Raw genomic sequence first — 25,503 nt, forward strand, 5'->3', positions numbered from 1 at the left:
TATAAATATATCAATAATTATATTATTGATATGCTGTATAAGTCAGTGTTTCCCAACTGCATAGGTTGAGGGAATCTTGGCTGGGGAATTCTGGGAGTTGAAGCCCACACAGCTTGAAGCTGCCAAGGCTGAGAAACACTGGCATAGGTGAAGCCCAAACGGAAGGCAAGATGCACGTTTTTTGGGTAACATAGAACCCATGTAAGAATCTGTCCCACAAGGATTTGCCCCTTTTGCAATTTTTCTCTGATGTTTAGAGTTACAGTTCAGTGGACCATTACCAGAGATAGACTGGGAAAGGGGCACACTAACAACAGAAGACAGTGCTTTTTTTCTACTTTGCCTAGCTAGTAAGCATGTTATCCAGGACAAACTGGATATTTTAAAATTTGTGATTGTTATCAACAGCAGAGGATTGGTTTTTTGGAGAAAAAGCTGGGTTATAAATCTACCTTATAAGTCTTTCACTATTCCTCAAAATATCTAGAAATGCAGATTTTTATTAGACTTTATCATTAGCAGATATATGTGAAAGCTGTTCAGTATCCCAGAGTCATTGCACTGATAAGACTTCTAAATTAAATATATGAATTATTCAGATTTCTTCAGGGATTTTGGCACAATCACCAAGTTCTGTATAATAAGATCCCTGAGAATTGATTAAATTAGCAGTATTTCCTCCCAACTGAAACATTTAGGCTTAAGGGTTCCACCTCACAGGAAAAGTTCAGGCCAGTTTCTTATTATTCTCAGCATTCTGTACAGTGGTTAAGAAATCCAGAATAAGCTTTGCTGTCTTTCTGGGCCGTTCCACGATTATACTGTGCCCGCAATTCTCCAGAATATGTACTTGGGCATCAGGGATTGACTTTGCTAAAATGTCCACTCCTGAAACATCCAGTACCTAGAGAGGAAAAGATAGCATGAAAAAGTGACCCCCATGATGGCAATGCAGCAGCGTCCCCTAATTCAGCAGGATCCTCCGAGCTGCCTCAGTGCCACTTTTGGCTTACAAAGGGATGAATTTGGCTACGCAAAGCAATCAGCAAGGCAAGAAATGTAATACTATTGGCCACAATTTTTACGCTTCTTTTCATAAATGGAATTGTTGTGCTCCATGAAATATTTTGACATGTGAAATAGCTTTTACTGCCCAGTTCTCATGGTTCAAAAACACTGCAGGCTGTGGGAGATTGTTCACGCTTGTTCCAGTTTGGGGTGGTTGACAGAAGAAAGAAATGGGCTCTAGTCAAGAATTAGGGATTTTGAAGAAAGGCCGCTGGAGACTATGACTTGTTGCACTGCGTATCATTATATACTTAGACCCATTCTCATACTGGCTCATCCATTTCTTCCCTCTTTCCCCTCCCCCCCATTTCCTTCACATAAAATCATTTCCCCCTCTTTGCAATCATTTCCTCCTGCTTTTTCACTGTCCCATCATTTCCTTCCTGCAGTCACATTTGTTAGCTATTTTCTTAAGCCTGCTTGCAAGTCAGAGAATAGCTTCACTCCTTTTCATTGTCATGGCAACATCTCTCTCACTAACTAGAGCTTTGTGGTAAATGGTATCTTTGCTCCCAAGAAGAATGTAACAGATGGTGACTTGACATTCACCCCAATCCTGCCCTTCTTCCATGCTATCCTCCATCTCCCTGCCCAGCTTAATAATAAAAGTGTAGGGGTTTCCATCCAGTTTATGGAGCTCTTCTACCTGGGCTGCCTCATTCACTTCCACCACATTAGCCCTTCCAGGTATCAGATTGTACAGAAGCAGATCTGCTGTCTCCATCCAAATGAGTAGAGCTTAAAGGGTGTGCCCACATGCTGAGCTTATATCGGTCTTTGAATCAGGGCCCTGGTATTATTGCTGTGCTCTCCCATGGCATTTCCTCCAAACAAAACTGTATCCAGGCTAAGATGGAGATGTTTCGTTTTGGTTTCAGTAGTGCACATGCTAGATAGTTTACATAAAATACCCTTGAAAACAACACAGTTGTCATGTTCATCGTTTCAATGTTCTGAATACATCGTAACGTTTCGCATGTCACTTTCCTGATCCGTGTTTGCGGAGTGGAGATTTCCAGCCGTGCCAGGCTGTAATCTCCTTACTGTAACTGTGGAATGTATGTTTGGGTTATTGACTGTGTTCAAGGTTACTTTCTCAGGCCGATGTGGGTGACGGTTGCTAACACCTGGGAAACCGGTGACTCACTCTGTGGAGTGGCATTGCAAATGGGAAGCCACTGGGAGAAACTGCCTTTTGTGGTAGCTCCTGTGGGGGTCCGTTTGTCATTTTGGGGATGCCTTGGTTTGTTCAGCAGAACCCACACATAAATTGGGTGCACAGGACTGTGACTTTTGCAGATGGATTCTACAAAGCCCCTGAGGGGGATGAGTTGGACAACGGCGAGGTGGGGAGGGCGGCAGCAACAACTCCACAGCTCCTTACTGGTCCGCTAGACGGACTGCCGGAACAATACCAAGACTTTGCAGATGTGTTTGGCGAAAAGGAAGTGGATCAGCTACCGCCGCACCACAAAACTGACTGTGCCATAGACTTTATCCCTAATGCAAAGTTGCCTAAGCCAAAAATTTATGCTATGACCCAGAAGGAACTGGCAACGCTAAGAGAGTTTGTCGATAAAAATCTAGCCTGGGGTTTTATCGAACCAGCCAGTTCTCCAGTGGGTGCTCCTGTTCTATTCAGACCAAAGAAAGATGGGACTTTGAGATTATGTATGGATTTCCGTGGATTGAATGCAGTCTCAATATTGAATAAATATCCCGTCCCGTTGATCAAAGACATGTTATCACATCTGGCGAAGGGGAAAATATTCTCCAAGTTGGACCTGAGGGAGGCATATTTCCGCATTCGTATACGGGAGGGGGATGAATGGAAAACTGCTTTCAATTGTCCTCTGGGCTCTTTTCAGTATAAAGTGTTACCTTTTGGGCTGGCGGGAGCGCCTGGGGTTTTTATGCAACTGATCAATGAGGTCTTGCATGACCATTTATTCAAAGGGGTCTTGGTGTATTTGGATGATGTGTTAATCTATACTGAAACAATGGAAGAACATATAAAACTGCTTAGACAAGTGCTCAGCAAGCTGAGAAAGGCTGAACTGTATGCTAAATTGTCCAAATGTGCTTTTCATAAATCTCAAATTGACTATTTGGGCTATAGAATTTCAGACAAGGGTATTGAAATGGATCCAGCTAAGATTGAAGCGATTCTAGCATGGGAGCCACCACGCACGCGTCGGCAGCTCCAAAGTTTCCTCGGATTCGTGAACTATTATCGGCAGTTTATCCAGGGGTTCGCGGGGATAGCGTCGGCCCTCACTGAGTTACTTAAAACTAAAGGGCAAGGGAACACACGGAGGGCAAAGAATCCAGGGGCGTTGTCGAAATGGACGCCCGCATGCCAGGTGGCTTTTGACAAGCTAAAAAAGCTATTCACAGCAGAACCCATTCTACAGCATCCCGATCCTAGCAAGCCATTTGTGGTGCAAGTGGATGCTTCTGATTTCTCCATTGGAGCGCTCCTGCTACAAGCAGATGAGTCGGGATGTTTGAAGCCTTGTGCTTATCTCTCCCGTAAATTCTCTGAGACTGAAAGGCAGTGGCACGTTTGGGAGAAAGAGGCTTTTGCTGTTAAAGCTGCTTTAGACACTTGGCGCCATTTGTTGGAGGGGGCTACCCACCCTTTCGAGATTTGGACTGACCACAAGAACCTCGAAGCACTCAGTGCACCTCGTAAGCTCAACCCAAAGCAAATCAGATGGGCTCAATTCTTCAGCCGTTTTGATTTCAAGCTAAAATTTATTCTGGGAAAGAAAAACTTTCTGGCTGATGCACTTTCCCGCAGACCCCAAGATTCTAGCACTGTGCCTGATGTGATAGGTACACTATGGACAGAGCCGCAATTGAGCCTGGCAGCTGTAACCCGCAGCCAGACTCGCGCGCAACAACCAGACGCTTCACTTTCACCCCGTCCGGGACGTCTGCCAATTCCCTCTGACTTGCAACAACAGTTTCTTTCCCAATTGAAATCTGACACTTGGTTGCAAGCAAATTTACACAATGTTACTTTTGACCGTGAGTTTGCTTGGAAGAACGATCGTCTCTATGTGCCTGAGGCTTTGCACAAAGACATTTTGCTCTGTTCCCATGATGACAAACTGGCTGGGCATTTTGGGTTTGTTAAAATACTCCATTTGGTTAGACGCCAATTCTGGTGGCCAACGCTAAGGCGGGATGTTAAAGACTATGTTGCCTCCTGTCCTGTATGTGCTGGCTCTAAACGGAAGGTTGGTAAGCCCCAAGGGTTGCTCCAACCAGTGGCCACTCCCTCTCACCCCTGGGAGGAGATCTCTATGGATTTTATCGTGGATTTACCTCCAAGCCAGAGAAAGACTGTAATTTGGGTTGTAAAAGACTTTTTCTCAAAACAAGCCCATTTCATTCCATGCACTTCCATCCCCTCAGCACAGCAACTAGCCCGCCTCTTCTTTGTACACATGTACAGACTCCACGGGAGCCCCTCCCGTTTGGTGACTGACAGAGGCACACAATTTACTTCCCAATTTTGGCGGGCTTTTATGAAATTGGTGGGCACTAAACAAGCGCTGTCCACTGCGTCGCATCCTGAGACTGACGGATCTACAGAGGCGCTTAATTCCACACTGGAGCAATATTTGCGTGCTTTTGTTAACTATCAACAAGATAATTGGGTCGATCTACTGCCCTTTGCTGAAGTCGCCTACAACAATGCAGTGCATCAGAGCACTGGTCAGGTGCCATTTCGCACTGTCTTTGGTCGAGATTTTGTGCCCATTCCTGAACTGCCTCACCCAACCTCTCCTCCTTCGTCCCCTGTAGACTGGGCAGCGCATCTAGGGGACTCCTGGCCTAAAATCCAACAAGCTCTTGCCGATGCCCAAGCTGCTTACAAACACTTTGCTGACACCAAACGGGCACCTCAGCCACCCTTCAGAGTTGGAGATAAAGTTTACCTCTCCACAAAATTTATTAAATCTCTGCAACCTTCTAAGAAGTTGGCACCGAAGTTTGTGGGCCCTTTTCCTATTGTGGCCCAAATTAATCCTGTGACTTTTAAGTTGGATTTGCCTCATAATCTTAAACGTTTGCATCCCGTTTTTCATTGCAGCTTGCTCAAACCCTTTCACCACTCGGATCGCTGGCATCCGCAACCCCCACCACCTGCTCCCGTTATGATTGATGGCCAGCAACACTTCGAAGTCCAGGAGATTCTAGATTCTCGACGTCTTCGTTCTACTTTGCAATACCTGGTCCGATGGAAACATTTCCCTCATCCCGAGTGGGTTGCTGCCCGCAATGTTCACTCCCCTCGTTTAGTGGCCCGTTTCCATGCTGCCTATCCTACTAAGCCCGCTCCTTAGGTTCGCATTTTTTTTAAGGGGGGCGGTATGTCATGTTCATCGTTTCAATGTTCTGAATACATCGTAACGTTTCTCATGTCACTTTCCTGATCCGTGTTTGCGGAGTGGAGATTTCCAGCCGTGCCAGGCTGTAATCTCCTTACTGTAACTGTGGAATGTATGTTTGGGTTATTGACTGTGTTCAAGGTTACTTTCTCAGGCCGATGTGGGTGACGGTTGCTAACACCTGGGAAGGGGTGGTTGCTAAGCGGGAGCAAGGGGCGGGACCGGGTTTGAAGCGAGGGTTTTTAGTTTGTATTTGGCACGCTTTTGCTCATTCTCAGCTTTCTTTGTATTTGCACACTATTCTTTCAATAAATCAGTTATCCTTAAGCACCTGCTTGTGAGACTGAACCTGTCAGAATAGGCAATCATTACAACAGTGCAGACTAGTTTACACATTTTACACTATGAAGAGCTGACAGCACCTGCCCAATCTTGGCTGATCTTGAAAGGCTAAGCAGGTCTGCCCTGGTTAATATTTGGATGACAAACCACCAGGAAATCCCACCACTAGAGCAGTCAAAAAAAGTCCAAAGGAAGGCAATGCCAACATTCTTTAGTATACTCATAAACAAAGCATGACAAGTCCATGTAGTTACAGGAATGAACTCAACTCAAGGTAGACTTTACTTTTCTTATGCACGCTAAAAAAAATATTTCTCCTCTCTCCTTAATGACTCTGCAATTGTAATATAATCCCCATGGTAACAAGGACCCAACTTTTTCTTTTTTTCTGAGGCAATGCTGTGTGGAGAAACTAACATGGTCTGCCATCGTGTTACATGATCACCCAGAGACACCATCTGTACTAAAAAAGGCAATAAACTGGTCTGGGAAAGTGCTGATCTAGAGCAGACAAGGTTTTTTTCCACACACACTGGTGAGAAAAGAAAATTGAAATGGCTGAGATGGAGGGAGATAAGGGTGGAGTGCTACCATCAATGGTGTGATGAGCAGCAGGAAATATGGTGGGAATCTGGGGACGGCCCACTCTTGGGGTTGACAGGTTGGACAATCTAGGTGGATTCAGGAAGCAGCTTTGCACAGCTTCAGCTTGTGTGCCAGTTGTGCCCATTCTTGGATCAAGAGGCCCTCCTCATGGTCACTCATGCCTTTGTCACCTCACAGTCAGACTACTGCAATGCAGACTACATGGGGCTGCCCTCAAAGGCCACAACTGTAGCTGGTCCAGAATGCAGAAGCATGAGCAGGAATGGGCAAGCCTCACTTTGCCCATGTAACACCCCAGTATGTGAGCTGCACTGGTTGTGGATTGGCTTCCAGGTGCAGTTCAAGATGCTAGCTATCTATACATAAAGTCCCATATGGTTATAGAGCTTAGTTACCTGTCTTCTGTAGTATCTACCTGTTTTATTTGCTCCAACAGAATTGGCCTGCTCCAAGTCCCATCAGTTAAAGAGTACTATTCAGCAGGCCCCAGGAAGCCTTGGTGTTGCTGCACCTGCCCTTTGGAACAGCATCCCCCAGGAGGTCCTCATGGCCTCTACTTTGCCTGCCTTTAGGCAATCTTTGAAGTTGATTGCGCCCCCAGGCATGGGGCCAGGGGAGTTGGGTGGGTCCCCTTTTAGTGATGGCTGTAGTGGAGGTGTGGTGTGTCTTTTGACCAGCATATATGGTGGGTTTCCCTTCATACACCAGTTATGTTTGATGCTTTGTCAGGTACTGTTTTTTATTTTTGTGTGTTTTTAGTTTGTGAAGCCATTCAGAGATGTTTTGGAGTAGGGGAGCCTAGAAATGTAAAAAATGTGGCAAATAATATCCTGGAAAAGGGGAGAGAAACTGAGAGCCTATGAATTTTCAGACTACAAATAGAAAGTTGGGGAGACAGGTTGTGTAAGTTAACTGCTTCATCTTCTGAGTTAAAATGGCACTGGATTGCAACACGGAACTCAATACCATACAGAAAAATGATCATAAATATAATGTGGTGAAAAACATCTACAGAATATTGTGAGGCAAATGTAATAAAGAAAATAGGCTGGGGCATGCAATGTGCGTTTCGTAAGTGAATGAGGCATCAAAGAAAAAGCTAGTACAGACTGGCCTCAATTAAACAACCAGAAGGGAAACTGATGTACCTGATCTTGCTTTCCCCAGATGATCTGTGTTGCAGCTTTGATCTTGCTCATGTTGTCAGAAAGGCAAGTTCGTGACTTTTCATCTATAATCTCTAAAAATACTTTACAGAAGAGAAAAAGAAGTGAGGGAGAGGAAGGAAATCAGTCCACCAAAAGCAATATCGAATTCCGATTATGATGAAACACACTTCAAGATTTTCACCCAGAAACAAAATAATGGCCACAGACTGTTGTCAGTGAGACAGCAGAAACAAGGAAAGTAATTACAGGGGGGGGGGGGGAGGGGAGCCTGCACAGGCAGAAGCACACAAAAGCTTTTTCAGAGGATTTGCTGGCTGGTTTCACAAGACATACTTAACAAGGTCAGTTGAAGACCCAACAGTGCCAGGGCGAAGTAGGTATGTGGATGAATCTTTAGTTTATGACTCAATGCATTTGGCATACCCAGAAAATATGCTAATTCAGTAACTAAGCTAAGAGGGTTTGGGTACAATCCCAGCCATTAATTCACTGATTAACTCTGGTGCAGAAAAATTACTTTTCCTTGAAGAACAAACACAGATGAAACACGTTTTCTGTGGTTGCAACCGAAACCACTGTTCCCTTGACCTTCTCAGCCTCAGGTCTGTTCACCCTTAGCTGCACATCATTCATTTCTATACCAACAGAAAAGTGAGGGGGAGGAAGTGAAATGGCAGGTAAAAAGTCCCTGCATCATTGTCAAAGTTTTTAACCTGTGTAGTCCCTCGAAATGAGAGAGTAACTCAAAGCTAGAACCAAATTACAGTGAACAAAGGAAGCACACCAGCATTTGTTAGCAGAGGCTTCAGAAATCAAATGTGCTAAACACCAGCTTCAGATTTCTTCTGCCCAGCAGCTCCAGAGCTAGAGGCCTCTTTTTGACCATAAATGTTTTATGTTATGGAGCTTCCATCCAGTGTTACGGGATTCTAGTTCTTTAAATAGGCAGACTTTTTAAAGAAACTCTAAAATTGTTTTTATATTAAAGTGCTTTACATTTTGGCAACTATTGGTCATAGCCCAATCTACCTCTACCTTGTTGCAGCGGAAAAAACAGGAAGAGGGAGGACTATGTATGCCACTTTGAGCTCATGTACAAAAGACAGGATATAAGTCAAATAAACAAACACTCAACCCTGTTTAGGCATTGTTTCATTAACAAAAAGCAAGCTAGAATTTTTTAAGCAAAGACTGATAAATAAATGAATCAAGTGTCCTCAATCAGAGGAATCAGCAGAATCTGATGATTTCATCAAAATGACAAAATGAGATTGTCCCATTACAATGCAAATTCAGCCCCTCTGATACACACACGTGATGTCATGTACAAAAGGGGCAGAGCAATTTGCCCTTCTGGAACCCCTCTGCAGATGCTTGAAGTGTGTTTCAAATCCAAGAGAAAATTAATGCAAGGCACTTACATTTTCGGTAGAAGTCATTATGTGGGATGCGAACATCAACAAGGCCCTGCAGAATCTATGAATACATAAAGAGGTATTTAAAAAATGAGGCCAGGGCATGCCATTCCCCCTTTATAAAAAAGCTCATTCTGTTGTTTATTTATTCATTTCCAGGAGCTTGCTGGGCATCTACTGGCAATCAGGCCCTTGAACACTCAGGTTTTCAAGCTCTGTGTTAAATAACCCAATTAAGGGATAATCTATTTAAAGACTTATGACAGCAAAGAACTGTGGCAGAAAAATGTGGAAAACAGAGGCCTATTGTATTACTAGAGAATATTACATAAAAGAGTTTCACATGCCTGGTAAGTAAAAAAGGAAAATATATCTTCCATATAGGAAAATTAAGATCCTCTATCAGAAAGATAGCTAGGAACAAGAAAAGTCAATCAAGGCTTCATCCATTAAAAAATCATCCCTACATCTTGATTTTGTATAAACCTTCACATTCACATTGTGGATCTTGTATAACCCACATATTTAATTAAATCAGATTGCATGCACTTACAGTGAAGAGTCTAATTTTTAGATTGGTTGTATAGTACCATTCTTTTATTTTTATTTTTTCCTTTTAAAAAATTCTCCCTCCAATGTAGCACATAACAAGCACTTTTCTTCCTGACACCCACACGGCTGTTCAGGACAGCAGAATCAATTAGAGGAAAAATGAAATGGCTCTCACAAGTTGGCAAGGGCTCTCAGTTCACAGTAGGTTGCAAACTTAATTCCTGGTATTTCAGTTAGAGCTGGCAAAGGCTTTCTGTGTGAAACTGAAGAATCACTGGCACTCAGTTAAACTCAGTAGTATGACTCCATTTAAAACAGCTTCCTATATCCCTCACTCTGCTCCTCTTATGTGCTACAATCCAAAGATAAGCAGCCCAAACTGCTAATATCTGGAAGGAAAAACCTTTTATCAAAGGTTTGCCTTATAGGTTAATGATGAAAAATTCCATCAATCTCATGGCATTTGATATCATAGCTGAAAGTCTCAGAACCTAGAAAGAATAGAAGGCTCGCAAAGCTATGCTATTCCCAAGTCTGATGACACAAGTCTTACAATAAACCCTCCCAGGAATTCTCTACATCTTGTCGAAATACGTGGCAAAAACAGGGTTACAACATTGATTCTTTTGGGAACCTTTCATGTCTACAGAAGTCACTTAGGGAGCTACATCATCACTGCTCAACCGCCAGGCAGAAATCCAGAAGCCCACCATCCAGGCCCCTCAAAATGAAGTTCCAGCTTCTTTTTTAAGGAGGGAGAGAGGGAAAGGGAGGAGAACCAACCGCCTTTCCCTATGCTGCTTTTCCTGCTCTGCCCCCACTCCAGGAGAGCAAAACGATTAAGCACAGCTGCAATCCTGTACACTCAAAACACCTTAAAAAGTTACAGGAAAGAGAGAAAAGGTGGCAATGTTGCTGGCCAAGAAAAGGATAGAAAGGACCATGTAATGTCTGTGTGCCAGGACGTGGGGGACACCTGCATGTGTGAGAGAGAGAAAATGCCAGGGTGGAGTGCCTTAGTGTATCTTGTTGAACCTGGATTAGCAGTGCTCTTGCACACAGATCCAGTATTAAAAAGTACACATGGCACACCTTTTTACTACATCATCAGTTCAAGCCATTCAGTTGCAGGCAAATAGGTACTATTTGCAAAATCCTGCATTAATTAAATTTTTCGGACAGCATCAAGCCACTGTCCCAGAAAATGCACACAGACGTGGCCTTGTGAGTTCCATAAAATTTCTAGTTACTACTGATACATAACAATAAATATTAATACAGTGGAGACTTTAGTATTTAGTTCATACCATGAACTTTTTTCATATTACAAAATAATTCAAGGCCCTTTGCAAATTCTAATCAATGTTATATTAAGCAACAATTGTATAATGTAAGTAACTCTTATGTTCATACAAATTATACTTAACAAGTCTGCTATTTGAAAAGTTTAATTTAATGTAACCCTCACAGAGTTAACGGCTTTCAGTTTATATTGTATAGACACGCCACTGCACTTAGTTTTTATTTGTATTCTACAATGTATTATTTGTATTCTACAATAAAACAACTAATTTTGGGGGGGAAATCCTAGTTAAAGATATCTTCCTATTATGCCACTTGCTTACTTGATGGGGCACCTTGAAGCGAACGTAAGAGCACAGTTTTAACATGTCTGCCATTTCTTCCGGAGTGGATGGAATTAAAGGAATCTGATCAATCCAGTCATTCTTCTTCAGCTCCTTCAGCTGTTTCACAAACTTTCCTTCTGTGGACTGTGGCAGACCTGTAGCGAGAGGGGAAGAAGCATTGTGTGCTAAGATCACAAAGCAACGGATTTTTCCCAATGACCCTGCCAGAGAAAATACGTAACTTTATTTCTTAAACAAAAACTGGGAGGAAAAAAAAGAAAAGAAAAGGAAGTGACAACAAGACCTGACACAACGTTACCCCTAAGGATTTAGTTGGCAATTCCGTTAAGTGCACGGAACTACAAATTCAATTTAAAGTATGCCTATTGTTGAATACAGTAAGCATTTACAAAACATCTTCTGCTGTAAAATTTACAGTAGAAAAAGTTGCTTCATAATCCCCCAAAATTCTCAGCCTAGCATATCTGGAGGACACCAAGCTGGGAAGGAAAGATCCAGAATGATTCACCTGTGTCCATTTCCACTAACCCTGACTGCCCTTGGAAGAGAGAAGAAGTGTTCCAAAATGTTTTACTTTCTGATGTCAGATCATGACAAATGATATTCGAGCCACAGTCTGTGGCCCTCTAGCCTTTGACAGGGTCTACAGCGGGATCCCAAGTTGTGACACTGAATTTAGAAACAAACCATTGAAATATTAAGGCAACACGTTTCCCTTTCAAAACTACAACATAAACTTGTAAATGTTCTAATGCAACCTTCCCCAACACTGAGAGCTCTTCATCCAAAATGGCCATTGGTGAAATTTCTGGGAATTAAAGCCCATGCTTCTGGAAGTCATCCAGCTTGGGGAAGGCTCCTTCAATAGGCTTAACATGCTTCTTGAACTAAAAGGGGATGGGGGTGAGACAAAAAAATAATCAGAAAAAAGGGAGAGAAAAAAAAGTACGTAGGACCTCTCTGAACCAAGGACAAAGTGAACTGCAAAAAATCAGGGCTGAAATTCATCCGCTTCTTCCTAGGATCTACCATGCAAGCATCATTTTCTGAGTCCCATCCAATGCATTTCACTACTTTCTCAGAAGTCAGATTTCTTTTGCATCACTCACCTGCAGGGCATATTAGACTTAAGCTGCAGACCTCTGCTGGATACTGAGCAGCATAAACACCAGCCACATGTCCACCCATAGAAGTTCCGAGCAGATGAAATGCCTTTCGGTTCAGACTGATACATTCAACAAACTGAAAAATTAAAGGAGCGACCATGCATCAGCATTCTGCAGGTCACACCTTGGGGAAGGATTAGGAAAGTTTATTTCAAGATCAGGGTGAAGGCAAAGCAGTGTGAAGAATGCAGAAATTACTTTACTCTGTTAGCTCTTTTTCAATTAAGGAAGAATTGCTGTTGCTTATGAAAAGCTGTGCTAGATCAGGAAGAGGTAGATGTCCCCAAAGAGCAAACACTGCAAGTTTTAAAATGGCAAAATCCTGTTCTCTTAGACCTTTGAAATCTCAAGATGTGATAGCTTCTGGCCAAGTTGTTTGGGCTCAGAAGCTAAGCAGGGTCGAATCTGGTCTGTACTTGGATGGGAGGCCTCCAGGGTACCAAACTGAGTAAAGAAAAGCATCCTGGAATAAAGCACTTGCAAGTCATTTATGTACTGCTGCCAAGAAAAGTATACGAACATGCCCATAAAGTCACCAGAAGTCAAGCGTGATTTCAAAGAGGCCATTTAGTTAACCAGGAAGACTTTTAAAAATACTGTAAAATTATTAGGACTAAGATCTCGATCTCTCTCTGTAAACCCAAAGGGACTCACTTCCTTATCCTGCATCCTTTATGGTTTCTTAACCATAGGTCAGTGTCATCTTAGGGTTCAGCATGTTGTATAAAGACGACCTGGTGCTTGAGGCCAGAAGAAGGCTCAGTGTTGAGCCAGGAGGAAGACTCACCATTCCCAGCACAACCCTCTCCCACCTTGTGGCCTCTCATGTACCCCATGCCACTGCTACTCACTCTCAAGTCAGAAACCAGCCAACTACTCTACAGAAGTGGTGTAGGCATTTAGAAGTCAGCTGGCCACTCCAGAGAGCTAAACAGGCTTTAAGCACTACAGAGTGGATGCTGAGAAGCAGACTGTGTGGGCGATAGCTGGGGCTTAATCCAAGTTGTGTCTCTTCTAGTCCACTGTTCAAAACTGGTGCGTCATTCTGCCTACTGGGTGAACATCGATTATACTGGGTCCAGTTAAGAGTTAGGCAGAAACTGAAACCAGTAAGCATCATTCATTTTATTTATTTATTTTATTTTCTATCCCACCTTTATTATTTTTATAAATAACTCCAGCTGGTGAACATACCTAATTCTCCTTCCTCCTCCTATTTTCCCTACAACCACTACCCTGTGAGGTGAGTTGGGCTGAGAGAGAGGGACTAGCCCAAGGTCACTCAGCCGGCTGTCATGCCTAAGGCGGGACTGGAATTCTCAGTCTCCTGTTTCTAGCCTATTGCCTTAACCACTAGACCAAACTGGCTTCCTGGTTCATAGTTTCATGATGACCATTCTGTATTCACACAGGACACACATCCAACTCTGGTTAAGAAACTCCATGCAGCAGGTAAAGAGGAGGTATGCACATTCACTCTAACCATCCAAAGCAGTGTAATTTATAAATGCAACTTATAGCTGTCTGCCAACTAGAGATGGGTTTGCCCGCGAAGGCCAATCTGCAGAGAACCCTCAAACACAGTCAGTCAAGATTGTAAAAAGAATGGCCCAGGAAGACCCATGGTGGCCCATATTGGCCTTTTGCCCCTCCATCCCTCAAACTCCCATATCGTTTAGCGATAGTTATTTTTCCCTTTTTTTAAAGGAAAGGATGCAAGTATATAGGAAAGATGCAAATGCAAAAAGATGCAAATGCAAAAAGATGCTGCATTCCCGTTCGTTGATATTCTGTAGGGCAAATAATCTATTTAAAAATAATAGATAAATTCAAAGTGGCCCCACCCACTTTTGGAGTTTGGCCACTGACCAGCAAGTGGTGGGGTGCTCAAGCCAAGAGCAATTGTCCCTCCTTCCCCCTGCATGAAGTATCTCCACCAATTTCCTCTGATAATGACAGCCCCGCCCCTTACTTGGAGGTTTTCTCAGAAGCAGCGGCAGGCAGCCAGGGAAATTTAAAATGGCTGCTCAGAGGTGTCACTGGCTCCTACCACGGTGTCCTGGCCCAGCAACTCCCCGAGAAAGTTGGGCCAGGCTGCATAACACTGTTTGACTCAGCACATTTTTATTTTTGTCCATGACTGTCCTACCCCTTTGGAACAGCCTCCCCACTGACATTTGGAGGGTCCCCACACTATTTATCTTCTAGAGGGCTGTGAAGAGTGGCTTTTTCCCAGGCATTGGGCTAGGACAGAAGTGAGCCCAGCAAATGTAGAGTTGGTAGGATGTTGTGGCATTGTGCTGGGAGTACAATGTCTTTGTGAGGTTTTGTGGGTTTATTTTATTTTTGTTTTCATGGAATGTTGCTATGAACCGCCTAGGATGATCACGTATAAGCTAGGTAATCATAAAAGTTCTCTCAGTAAATAAATGACAGATACATCTCTCTCCCAACAGCACTGACTGAGCATCCAAAGTGGCATCTTAAGTAATTTCTGAAGTGCTACAGGTTTACCCCAAAAGACTAGCTGTAGACTCCGTATGACCAGGAAAATTGAGAAGAGGTGACAGTGCTTTTGTATTGCTGGCTGATAATTTATCACCTGGAAAAGCCAGAAGTCAGAACTGGAGGGAGATGTTGGCACTTATGCTGGAAATGGCAACCTTCAATATTGCTCAAGTATGTTATAAACAATGAAGTCCATTTATTTTATGACACACACAAAATAAAGTCACGGCGTCCTCAGAGGAAACACTTGACAACCAACAGTGCTTTGCTTCTGCAACACTTGTACTAAACTGGGTTTTAATATAGCAAAGACACTGGCAAAGATGTGACTTGCAGTCCAATGCATAGAGAAAGTACTAGGATACAGAAGTCTGTTGTAACCTTTTTTTCCCCCAAATATAATAGAAAATACTCCTCCCCATTCAAGCCCTGATTACTTCAAAACTGGAAGCTCTAACAAGCCAAAAGACGGCAACAATATAGGGGGGCACTTCTGCAGACTTTACCTGGTGTATTCTTTTCACTTGTCCATAGATGGAATAGTCATCGAGAGATGACCGAGTGGTACCCTCATGACCTGGCATATCAACACAAATCAAGTGAAGATTTTTTGGAAGAAACTGTGGAGAACAAGCAGAAGCAGAAGATATTTTATCATCAAAACCAAACTTGAGCAATATTCCACCTATGACCATTATTGTAATACAATCCTGGTTTACATACTATATTAAGCTACAGTTTATTTAACAATGGTTTACTGAAAACAATTGTAATTGGCTGGGTTTGTACAACATGCTAAGCCAAAATTACACAAACTGTATTTTGGCCTAGCACAACATGAGAATCTAGCCATGGAGTTGAACAGCCATGTCTTGGCCACAGCTTGGCTCAGCACAAAGCATTCTGTAAAATAAGAAGTGGCAACTCTTTCCCACTGGGAGGTTCCATTCCAGGGCTGTAGGCCACATGTGGTCCTTTAGTTTCTACTCCTGTACTGTAAAACATAAAAGTCTTCTTACAAGAGAAAATACAGTCACGCACACTTCATCAACCTCAAGTTCTTTATGAAAATCCACGTGCCCAAACATATGGCAGTTTTTAAGACACATTAAGTAGATTTTTATGGCCCAAGAACTAAATCAGTATGTCCGCTTTTCCAGGCTCAATATCGTAATTCATTTCCAAACTTAGCAAAAAGAAGCCACATCTGTACCTGAAAGACAGTTATGTAGATGAGTGACCGTTCATATTTTCCACAGGCCTAGTAGAACCAAGTGTGTTTGCGTAGGGTATCTACCTTCCTACCTTAACATATGGGTGAAGAAGCAAAGGTATCTTCTTTTATCCATGCTTCCAGCTGGTGACCATCCTGACAAAATGTACATTATCTTAACCCTGTGGTTGATACACTATCTTTGAGAATACAAACCTACTGTTCTCACACATATATGGATTGTTATATCACATAGCTACTTTCCATGTTAATTTCAGTCATCCCATTGCAGGATGAGATAATAGCATGGGCCACACAATAAGCACATTTAGTACAGTGTAAGTCAGCTACGCCAAAAAGAGGATTGAAAATAACTCCTCCATTGCTCAGGTGATACTTGACTTCCAAGGTGGAATTGTTTTACTGTCAGAGAAACAGACGCATACCTTGACTACAGAAAGCCACATATCTTTGTGGGCTGAGAACCCATGCAACATAAGTACAGATGGTCTGTGGCTGGGTCTTCCTCGGTAGGAATAGCAAAACTGGTAGTCACCACAATGTGCATATTTCACCTGCATGCCCAGGGCTCGACGCCAATACCTGGTAACACCAAAAAAACATGACAAAGGAGAATTGCAATGCAACGCATTCAGTCCAGGACTGGTTTTGCTTCTCCTCTCTTCTGTTTCCCATTGATCAAACACTATTCACCCCATGGCATGCTTATACCAAGGGAAATGTTGTTGAATCAGCATGGTGATTATCCTGGAATCAAAAAAAGGTTTAAAATCATTGCCAGTGTCAATTTACCAAAAATGGTTCCTTCAGTGCTGAGAATCTTTTATAAATATTGACTGTTCTAGAGGTAATATAAATATCATATATTGCAAATAAAATATATATCCAATGCAGTTGGAATGGTAAGAGAAGACACCGGACCACAGTGTGAGTAGCTGATGCAAAACTGATCTGTCTGGGTGCTCACTGGACGCTTATGTATCTGGCGCCTTCAATGCTTTCCTATCCAGATTTCTAGCTTTCTCTTTGGCTGTGCCTCCTGGTTGTTCTTCAGCCCTGACCTCTGGCTTACAGTCCATTTCCTGGATTCAGCCATGCCTATGACTCATCACTAGCAAGCTGGCATGACCCTCTATAGCTTTTCTTTAAGCTTTTTGTAATTGTTGTAAATAAGTTAATCAAATGCTTAGAAAACAATTACATACATATGATTTATTCATTTCATCTAGGATGAAAATGGAGGATATAGTGTCATCATTCCATATATATCCAATGGCTGACTTTTGAAATATTCTAGTATTTTAAGAGTGTAATCTTGTCACTATTTTAATTTTGCAAATGAGTAACATGGATTCAAACTCACTGATGTAATGTTTATTCAGAAACAAATGAGACAGACCAAAGGTACTTTTGATTTATACTCTTCAAACATAGTTAAGATAGCTGCTTCCTATCTGCACTGCAGCATTAACAAAATATTAGCAAGTAGACATGTTAGGGACATATCAGGGACGCGGTGGCGCTGCGGGTTAAACCGCTGAGCTCCCGATCGGAAGGTCAGCGGTTCGAAACCGCACGACGGGGTGAGCTCCCGTTGCTAGTCCCAGCTCCTGCTCACCTAGCAGTTTGAAAACATGCAAATGTGAGTAGATCAATAGGTACCGCTTTGGCGGGAAGGTAACGGCGTTCCGTGTCATCATGCTGGCCACATGACCCGGAAGTGTCTACGGACAACGCCGGCTCTAAGGCTTAGAAACGGAGATGAGCACCTCCCCCTAGAGTCGGACACGACTGGACTTTACGTCAAGGACTTTACCTACCTAGACATGTTAGCAAGTTTTTTTAAATACCTTTTTTGTTTCATACCCTCCTTGTTATGGGGGTCTTCTCCTTTACTATGCTTTTGTTCTGCTGACACCACTAAACCCCATTGCTGGTTTAGAAATTCTTTAAGTCTCTAAGGAACAGAACTGGGTAGGGAAGATGTGGGATAGCACAGATACTTTGATAACATAGGAACAAATAACAAATGGACTTTAGTTATTTAGTTTTACTTACTGAGTAACAGGGGCTTTAAACAATTGTCTACATCCAGTCAATATTAACCAACACTAGCAATAAAAGCATCCCTAACTTGCCTCCCTGCCAGGGAGATGTACTGTATTCCCAAGCTGGGTCTCCAAGCGTATCGAAAGTGTGAGTGGGTCAAAAAAGTCAAGATGGTGGCTATTGTAGCCCTGCCTCCTTTATATCAGCATTGTGCATGTGATACATGTAAAAAAGGTACAGGGCTTTAATCACGTAGTCATGGCTGCCATCTTGGCTTTTTTGGCCCCCTGCCCCTGAAGATGCCCCTGTTAAAATTCTGAGCCCTCCTCACAGCACTAGACATCCCAAATACCCCTCTACAGTTCACTCCTCCTGCTGGAATATAAACTAATGTTATCAGCCTTTGATCGGCAGCTCTACCACTCAATCATCACACACTTGCCCTCGCAAGAGCCATTAAATTAATCAATAGCACAAATGGGAACTATAAAGCTGTCTGGAGGGTCAGGAAGGGTAAATCAGCAGGAATCTCAACTCATTGTTCCCAAACCCCAACCAAATACTATCCACCAGAACACTTGATCTCTGGGATACCACAGGCAGTTTAAGATGTATCTGATAGGGCTGCCTTTAAATGAGTGGTATCCAAAGGACTGAGATCACCTAAGGCATATGACCTCAATCACTTTTTGTACCCTGGAGGTCCTGCTTTGAGGTTTATAACATCACGTCCTGAGTCTGGATAAGTTTTTCTTTACACCAGGGAGAATTTGTTCCTAATCTGTATCTTAAGAGGGATGCTCCACATCAACATTCTCCTCAAGGCCTGCAGATGAGACAGACCAAAGGTACTTTTGATTTATACTCTTCAAACATAGTTAAGATAGCTGCTTCCTATCTGCACTGCAGCATTAACAAAATATTAGCAAGTAGACATGTTAGGGACATATCAGGGACATATCACAGACTAATTCCTCCAAAGATGACATTACCTCTTGTGCAGTATCAATATGAGCTGCAGCAGTCACTGGAAAACACTGAAGAATGAGGACCAAAGTGAGTGAACAGAATAGAAGGAAAAACTCAAGCCAACCCATCAGGCATCTCCACTGAGAAACAATGCACAGTGGGAATGCTGGGGGAGGCAGGGAGCAAATGCCCATTTTTCCCTAGGTCCCCAAGCATTCTGTAATCTGTATAAATAAAAGATTCCCTCACAAATCTTCAAAAGAGTTCACATGTCCAAGTCCAATACTGCAACAGGTGAAAGCGGCTTTCCTAACCTAGTGCTTCCAGGAATAATGGATTACAACTCCTAGATTTCCTGGCTGGGAACTCCAAGAATTTCCCACACACATCTGGAAGCCACCTGATTAAGTTGAGCTAGGACACAAACACATCTGACTGTGAGGTTGAGAAAAAGGAGGGTGGCACTGTCACTGAACACTTCTGTCTCTAATTTCATTTGATCGTGGGAGAGCATCTAAATCAGAGCAATCAGCCTAAGAATTAAATTCCTTTTTTGTTTTGTTTTTTATTTTATTAAACACATATATCCATAGCTTTATAAATTTATATCCAACCTCTATTACTTTTACATATAAATTTAGTAATTATAATTATAATGTAAAACCTTAGAATGTGCACCCCACCCCCAGGACCAATATTTTACTTAATCATTCCTCTTTCCAGAAATATTATAATCCTTGTGAAAGTGTATATCCTTTCCCTTTTAATAAAACAAATTCTACAAATATATTCCATATCTATGCAAAATAATTTCGACTCTGTAACCCCCTTCTAACTTTAATATTACTCGTTAACTTATCATTAATTGCAATATCCCACACTTCTTTATACCATTCCTCTATTTGATAATCACCTTTTACCTTCCATTTTCTAGCTATCGTTAATCTTGCCATCGTCAATAGATTTGTAATTAAATCTATAGAAGCTTGAGTGCATCTAACCTTGTCATATATTGATAGCAATGCTATATCCAGATATACCTCCAAATTTATCCCAGTTATCCCATTTATCTCTTTAAATACCAATTGCCAAAACTTCTGTACCTGTTTACAACTCCACCACATGTGGAGGTAAGTGCCAGATTCCTGGCATCCCCTCCAACATAATACTGAATATTTCTTATCTATTTGATTTAATCTTACAGGTGTCAAGTACCATCTCCAAACCAATTAAAAAAAAATTCCTTTATCCTTATAGACATAGTTTTTAAAATACACATATCCCATATCTTCCCCCAACTCTGATTATTTATTTGTTGTGTTAAATCATAATCCCATACCGATTTAAGATAATCCTGTTGATCTTCAATTTCTAATAATACCTTATAAATTTCACTTGTTTCACCTTTTATAACTGTATTTTCTTCTTTATCTTCTCTCTCTAAAATCATCTTCTTAAATCTTGTATAGCCTCTACATTCTTTATTTTCATTTATCCACTTCTTAGCCCATTTCTCTAATTGTATACAATTAAGCCAAGATATCTTTCTTCCCCTTAATACCGCTCTTATTCGATCTGTACTATTAATTTCTTTTACCCAATCCTGCTTGTTTGCAGATGACACTTTATTAACTATTGAAAACCCCCTGGAGTCCTTGGAGGGAATAGAAGGACATTTGAGAGAATTTGGGGAAATGACAGGGCTCCAAATAAATTGGTCTAAATCAGAAATGATGTTATTTAATTACAGTAAGAGGAGAGTGATGGTTTATGAGTAATAATAAAATAAATATTAAGTTAAAGAATTAAATAAAATATTTAGGAATAAATATAACAAGAGAACTAGATAGTTTAGAAAAGGAAAATTTCCATAAATTAAAGCGAGAGATTAAAAAGAAGTTGGAGGAACATAGGAAAATTAAACTATCATGGTTTGGCAGAATAGCAATTAAGATTTTACCTAGAATAAATTTCTTATTTAGGATGTTACCAATTAAAGTATCAGAGATAGAGATGAAGAGTTGGCAAACCATGTTTAATAATTTTTGTAATGGAAATAAGAAAGCAAGAGTGAATAAAAATAGATGGTATAAGCCTCAAAAAGTTGGAGGACTAGGGCCCCTGAATTTAAGATTATATTACACATTTAATCAAGTAAGGTATATTATAGATGGAATGGTAGGACAAAGGGAGATGAATTGGATGGAGATGGAAACACAACAACTGGAATGGAAATTGGAAAATGTATTTTTTAATAAACCAATTAAGAAATGGCTGGAAAGAGCTGAGAACCCCTTTTTAAAATCTATTTTAAGGATTTGGGCAAAATATAAAGAAGAATTAATGCCAGTTGTTTCCCCATTGAGTCCAGTGGTGATGGTGGAAAAATTCCCTACAAATTTAAAGAAGGAATAGGAAAAGGAATTGAGGGAGAAAAAAATATTTCAAATAAAGGAATTAAATTCTTACCAGCCCAAAAAAGAGACATGGAATATAAAGCAATGGTTTAGATTTCTTGTGACATAATCAGTCATAGCAGAGCAAAAATGGGAGCTGGAAATAATGCCAAGTAAAACAAAACACAAATGCAGGTCCCTATGTAGCAACCTCTAGATGTCTTCTTCTGGAGAACATTCATGACAGCCAAGTAGTACAGGTAGTCCTCACTTAATGACCATTCATTTAACGACAGTTTGGAGATACGACAGGGCTAAAACAAGTTATTTACAACCTGTTCTCAAAGTTACAACCGTCGCACCACCTCACAGTCACGTGATCGTGATTTGGGCACTTGGCAACCAGCTCACATTTATGACCGGTTGCAGCATCCTGCAGTCATGTGATCATAATTTGTGATCTTCCCAGCCGGCTTCTGACAAGCCAAATTAATAGGGAACCAGTGATTCACTTAACAACTGCAACAATTTGCTTAACGACTGCCATGATTTGCTTAACAGCCGCAGTAAAAATAGTCATAAAATCAGGTCCGGTCATATGATGCCTCACTTAATAACTGCATTGCTTAGCAACTGAAATTCCAGCCTCAACTGTGGTCGTTAAGCAAGGACTACCTGTAGGTGAATTGGCAGATATTACAAGTACTGACTGTTATTTGTAATTCCCAAACACCATTTTTGTGCATCATATATCTGTACCCACGTCTATTTATCTTTTACTCAGGAGCTATAGACAGCCTCCCAGCCCCCACTTCTGAATGAGCTGCTGAATCTTGGCAATGCAATTAAGTAAGCACCAAAAAAATGTGTTGGTCTCCAATCTATTTTACTAAAATTCATTAAAACATCCCAACACTTCCAAAAATGAGGCAGAGACTTCCAGCCCCCATCCTCCACTGGTGATATCAATTCAGTACAACCTACCCCTGTCTCAAAGATCTAAGCAACCAAAAAGAAAAAAGGCAACTCCCAAACAAAAACAGTTGGGTACACTACTTTCTACAGCGGATGGAAAGACAAAAAAAGGCAAGATAATGTACTGCATTACACTGGACTGAATGCAGACTTGGGTATTCTAAAAATAGACCCACTGAAATTGGAAAGATACAGATTAGTCATGGCCAACTGAAATCCTATTAATTGCAGTAAGTCTACTCTAGATAATATTAAGTCTGAATCCAACACAGTACTGAGTGTTATTATCAAAACATTCACAGTGAAGCTGTCTAATTTCCTGCAGATAGCCTTATTCAAGAGAATGGTGTCGATTTTCAGCTGTTTGGCTTTTCTGATGGAGCAACAGAAAATCTATGCATGGACGAACAATGGTGAGAGAAAGACAAAAAGCAGCTATTACTGACATACAACCCAGCAGGAATTGTTCACAAGGGAAGTCTCTCTCAACTAGGCACAAGAGAATCCCACAGTGCTCTCAGCAGCATTATGTTGACTGGTGTTACACATGTGAGATGGAGAACCAATTCCCATGTTTCCATTCCATGCTTCACAATAACATTGCTTTTCCCTTGTCCACAGAATGATCAGGATGTCTCCTTCACTTTCTCTTCCATGTTCCTTCCTCAGTAATTCTCCTTTTGCTAAAATGAACAAAGATGAGATTCTGATCCCATTTTATTCCTGCTTAATCATTTAAAATAACTTGTGGATGGCTCCATTTGGTAAAGAATTTGTCCCCATTCAGAAAATGATCTTCTGACATCTTTACTCCTGGAGATCTAGTTTCCTAATTCAGGCAAAGTAACCTAGGTAATAATCTACTGCCTAGCAACCAAGAATAAATGCATGCTCTTAAGAGAATTCTGTATTGTACTAACTGAGCATTAACAGTAGCAATAATTTTACAGGAGGTTAAAATATTCTAACACCCTGTTGCCTATTATGCATACCTACAGGCCTAACTGTAAAATAATTGCCCACTCCTGCCCTATGAGTAGATAATTGGAGAAAAGCCACTGCTGAGTGGAAGAAGGCTATCCTGCTTGGCAAAGGTGCTTCGTTCAATCGTCACCTCCTTGAGATAAAGGGATTTTAGGGTCAGAGTACAGAGGAGACCTCTGCCTGAAATTCTGGAATATTAGTGGCTTATCAGAACAATAACATGGACCACCACATGAATGCAACACCGAATCTCATATAAGGCACCTTCCTACACGCAGATGAACTCCCCAGAAAGAAATGACTGCCTGTCACTGGTTATGTTATGTTAGGCATAACGTCAGATTTTCTCATCATGCCTATAGGAAATTGCCTTTAGGTGAATATATGTACCAGGCTTCAAGAACACTACTTAACCAGGCTGGTTTCAACATCCAGGTAACTGGTGCCTTACAATAGTGTTTCTCAACCTCAGTAATTTTAAGATGTGTGGAATTCAATTTCCAGAATTCCCCAGCCAGCATAAACTCCACACATCTTAAAGTTGCTGAGCTGAGAAACGACGTCTTTCAATATTCTTTGATGAGCAGGTAGGAGGGTAAAGAGCTTCATGTTTCCAATAGGTTCAATATGTACCCTAGAGGTTCATTCTCTTACTTCTTCCCACTGCAAGCACATCATTCTATACTGGACACTGTTCCATAATCCCTGGCTTTTAGGATTTGCAGTGCTAAGAAGGCAACTACCAGACAGAAAGGCAGAAGGCAAGAACACTCTTTGAAAGAAATCGTGGCTTGTTCATTCTAGTTAAGTAAATACAGGCAGCTGCATATTCATTCTATAAAAGCAACAGAAACAGATATGATTATGCCAAATAGAACTGAAGTCTTACCAGTAATATATTTTGATCAGCGCTGAAGGCCACAGGAGGAAGGACGCTACAAATGCCAAAATGGGGATAGCCAAAGTGCCTCCCGCTATTACAAACATGTTTAACACATCAAGATCCATCTTGCCCTCTTCACAGTTCTGCTTTCTTTACCTGCATAGATAAAAGAAGTGGAAATACAAGTCTTAAAATACGCAAGCAACAAAAGCCTGAAGGCAAAGGTGTAGAACAGATGTTGTGCAGGATCTTGGACAATACTTCTGAGCTACCCTATCAGTTCTCTTTTTCAAGTGTTCTGGGTTAATAGTGACTCCCCCCAGTTAAATTCCAAGATTAAAAAGAAAGAAGGCGACTGAGTAAAGGGGGACACTGATCCCAGGAGACATCTACAGGAGAAATTCAGTGACCAATGGGGACCCAATCACAAAATCAACCTGGACTGAGGATAATCTGTTGATTACTGAAATCCACAATTCCCCATTTCCCCCTATGACTTGCCCATTCCATTTTGGATGCAGGATTCAGCCAAATTCAGTGCCCAGCCAATGAAGAGACCATAGTAAAAAAATGTACAGCCTGTAAACTGCCAGATAAAACATTAAATTATTCAACAGTTAGTTTTACTTATATCTGTTCAATTACTAATTAAAGTACGTACAATAGTTTGCAAAGCTGCATTTATGATTTACATCTACACAACGTATTTCAAACACAGAGCAAGCTCCAAAAACTATCAGTGCAACATTCACCACAGACCATCCACAAAACACACTAACTTACTCTTTTAGACAACCATCTCTGACTTATCAGATATGCTAAAGAAACCTATCTCTAACCTGAGATCCCTTACTATAAACCGATTAAGGCGCATTTAAACCAAGGCTGAAGCGCAACTTGATGAATTAAACCCAGTTACCACATATAAAACAGATGCTCAATTAAAGGAGAGTGAATTGACAAACACAGAAAATGTACACTGACTGAAATCATATTATGCTGAGGCAAAAAAGCATTCACAGAAATGGTGGTTTAGTCTTGCTGAGTTTGTCTTAGAAAAGGAGAGGGAAATACACAGAGCCTTGGTTCTGGGACAGCCTCTTCTTGACTGCATAGCCAGCTACATGCAAAATGG

General features: G+C 41.4%; 1 protein-coding gene across 1 annotated transcript; it reads right to left on the reverse strand.

Annotated features, from left to right (window-relative positions):
- Positions 1-482: 482 nt before the first annotated feature.
- ABHD6 (abhydrolase domain containing 6, acylglycerol lipase) lies at positions 483-24,521 on the reverse strand. The gene is made up of 8 exons (XM_063291726.1): positions 24,375-24,521; positions 16,538-16,694; positions 15,385-15,498; positions 12,314-12,446; positions 11,181-11,338; positions 9,010-9,064; positions 7,568-7,668; positions 483-904 (listed from the first exon to the last, which is right to left on the reverse strand). Exons 1-8 carry the CDS (start codon positions 24,491-24,493, stop codon positions 728-730), a joined length of 1,014 nt encoding a protein of 337 aa, XP_063147796.1. The 5' UTR covers positions 24,494-24,521; the 3' UTR covers positions 483-727.
- Positions 24,522-25,503: the final 982 nt, after the last annotated feature.

The sequence above is a fragment of the Candoia aspera genome, chromosome 2 (genome assembly GCF_035149785.1).
Source record: "Candoia aspera isolate rCanAsp1 chromosome 2, rCanAsp1.hap2, whole genome shotgun sequence".
Lineage (NCBI taxonomy): Eukaryota > Metazoa > Chordata > Lepidosauria > Squamata > Boidae > Candoia > Candoia aspera.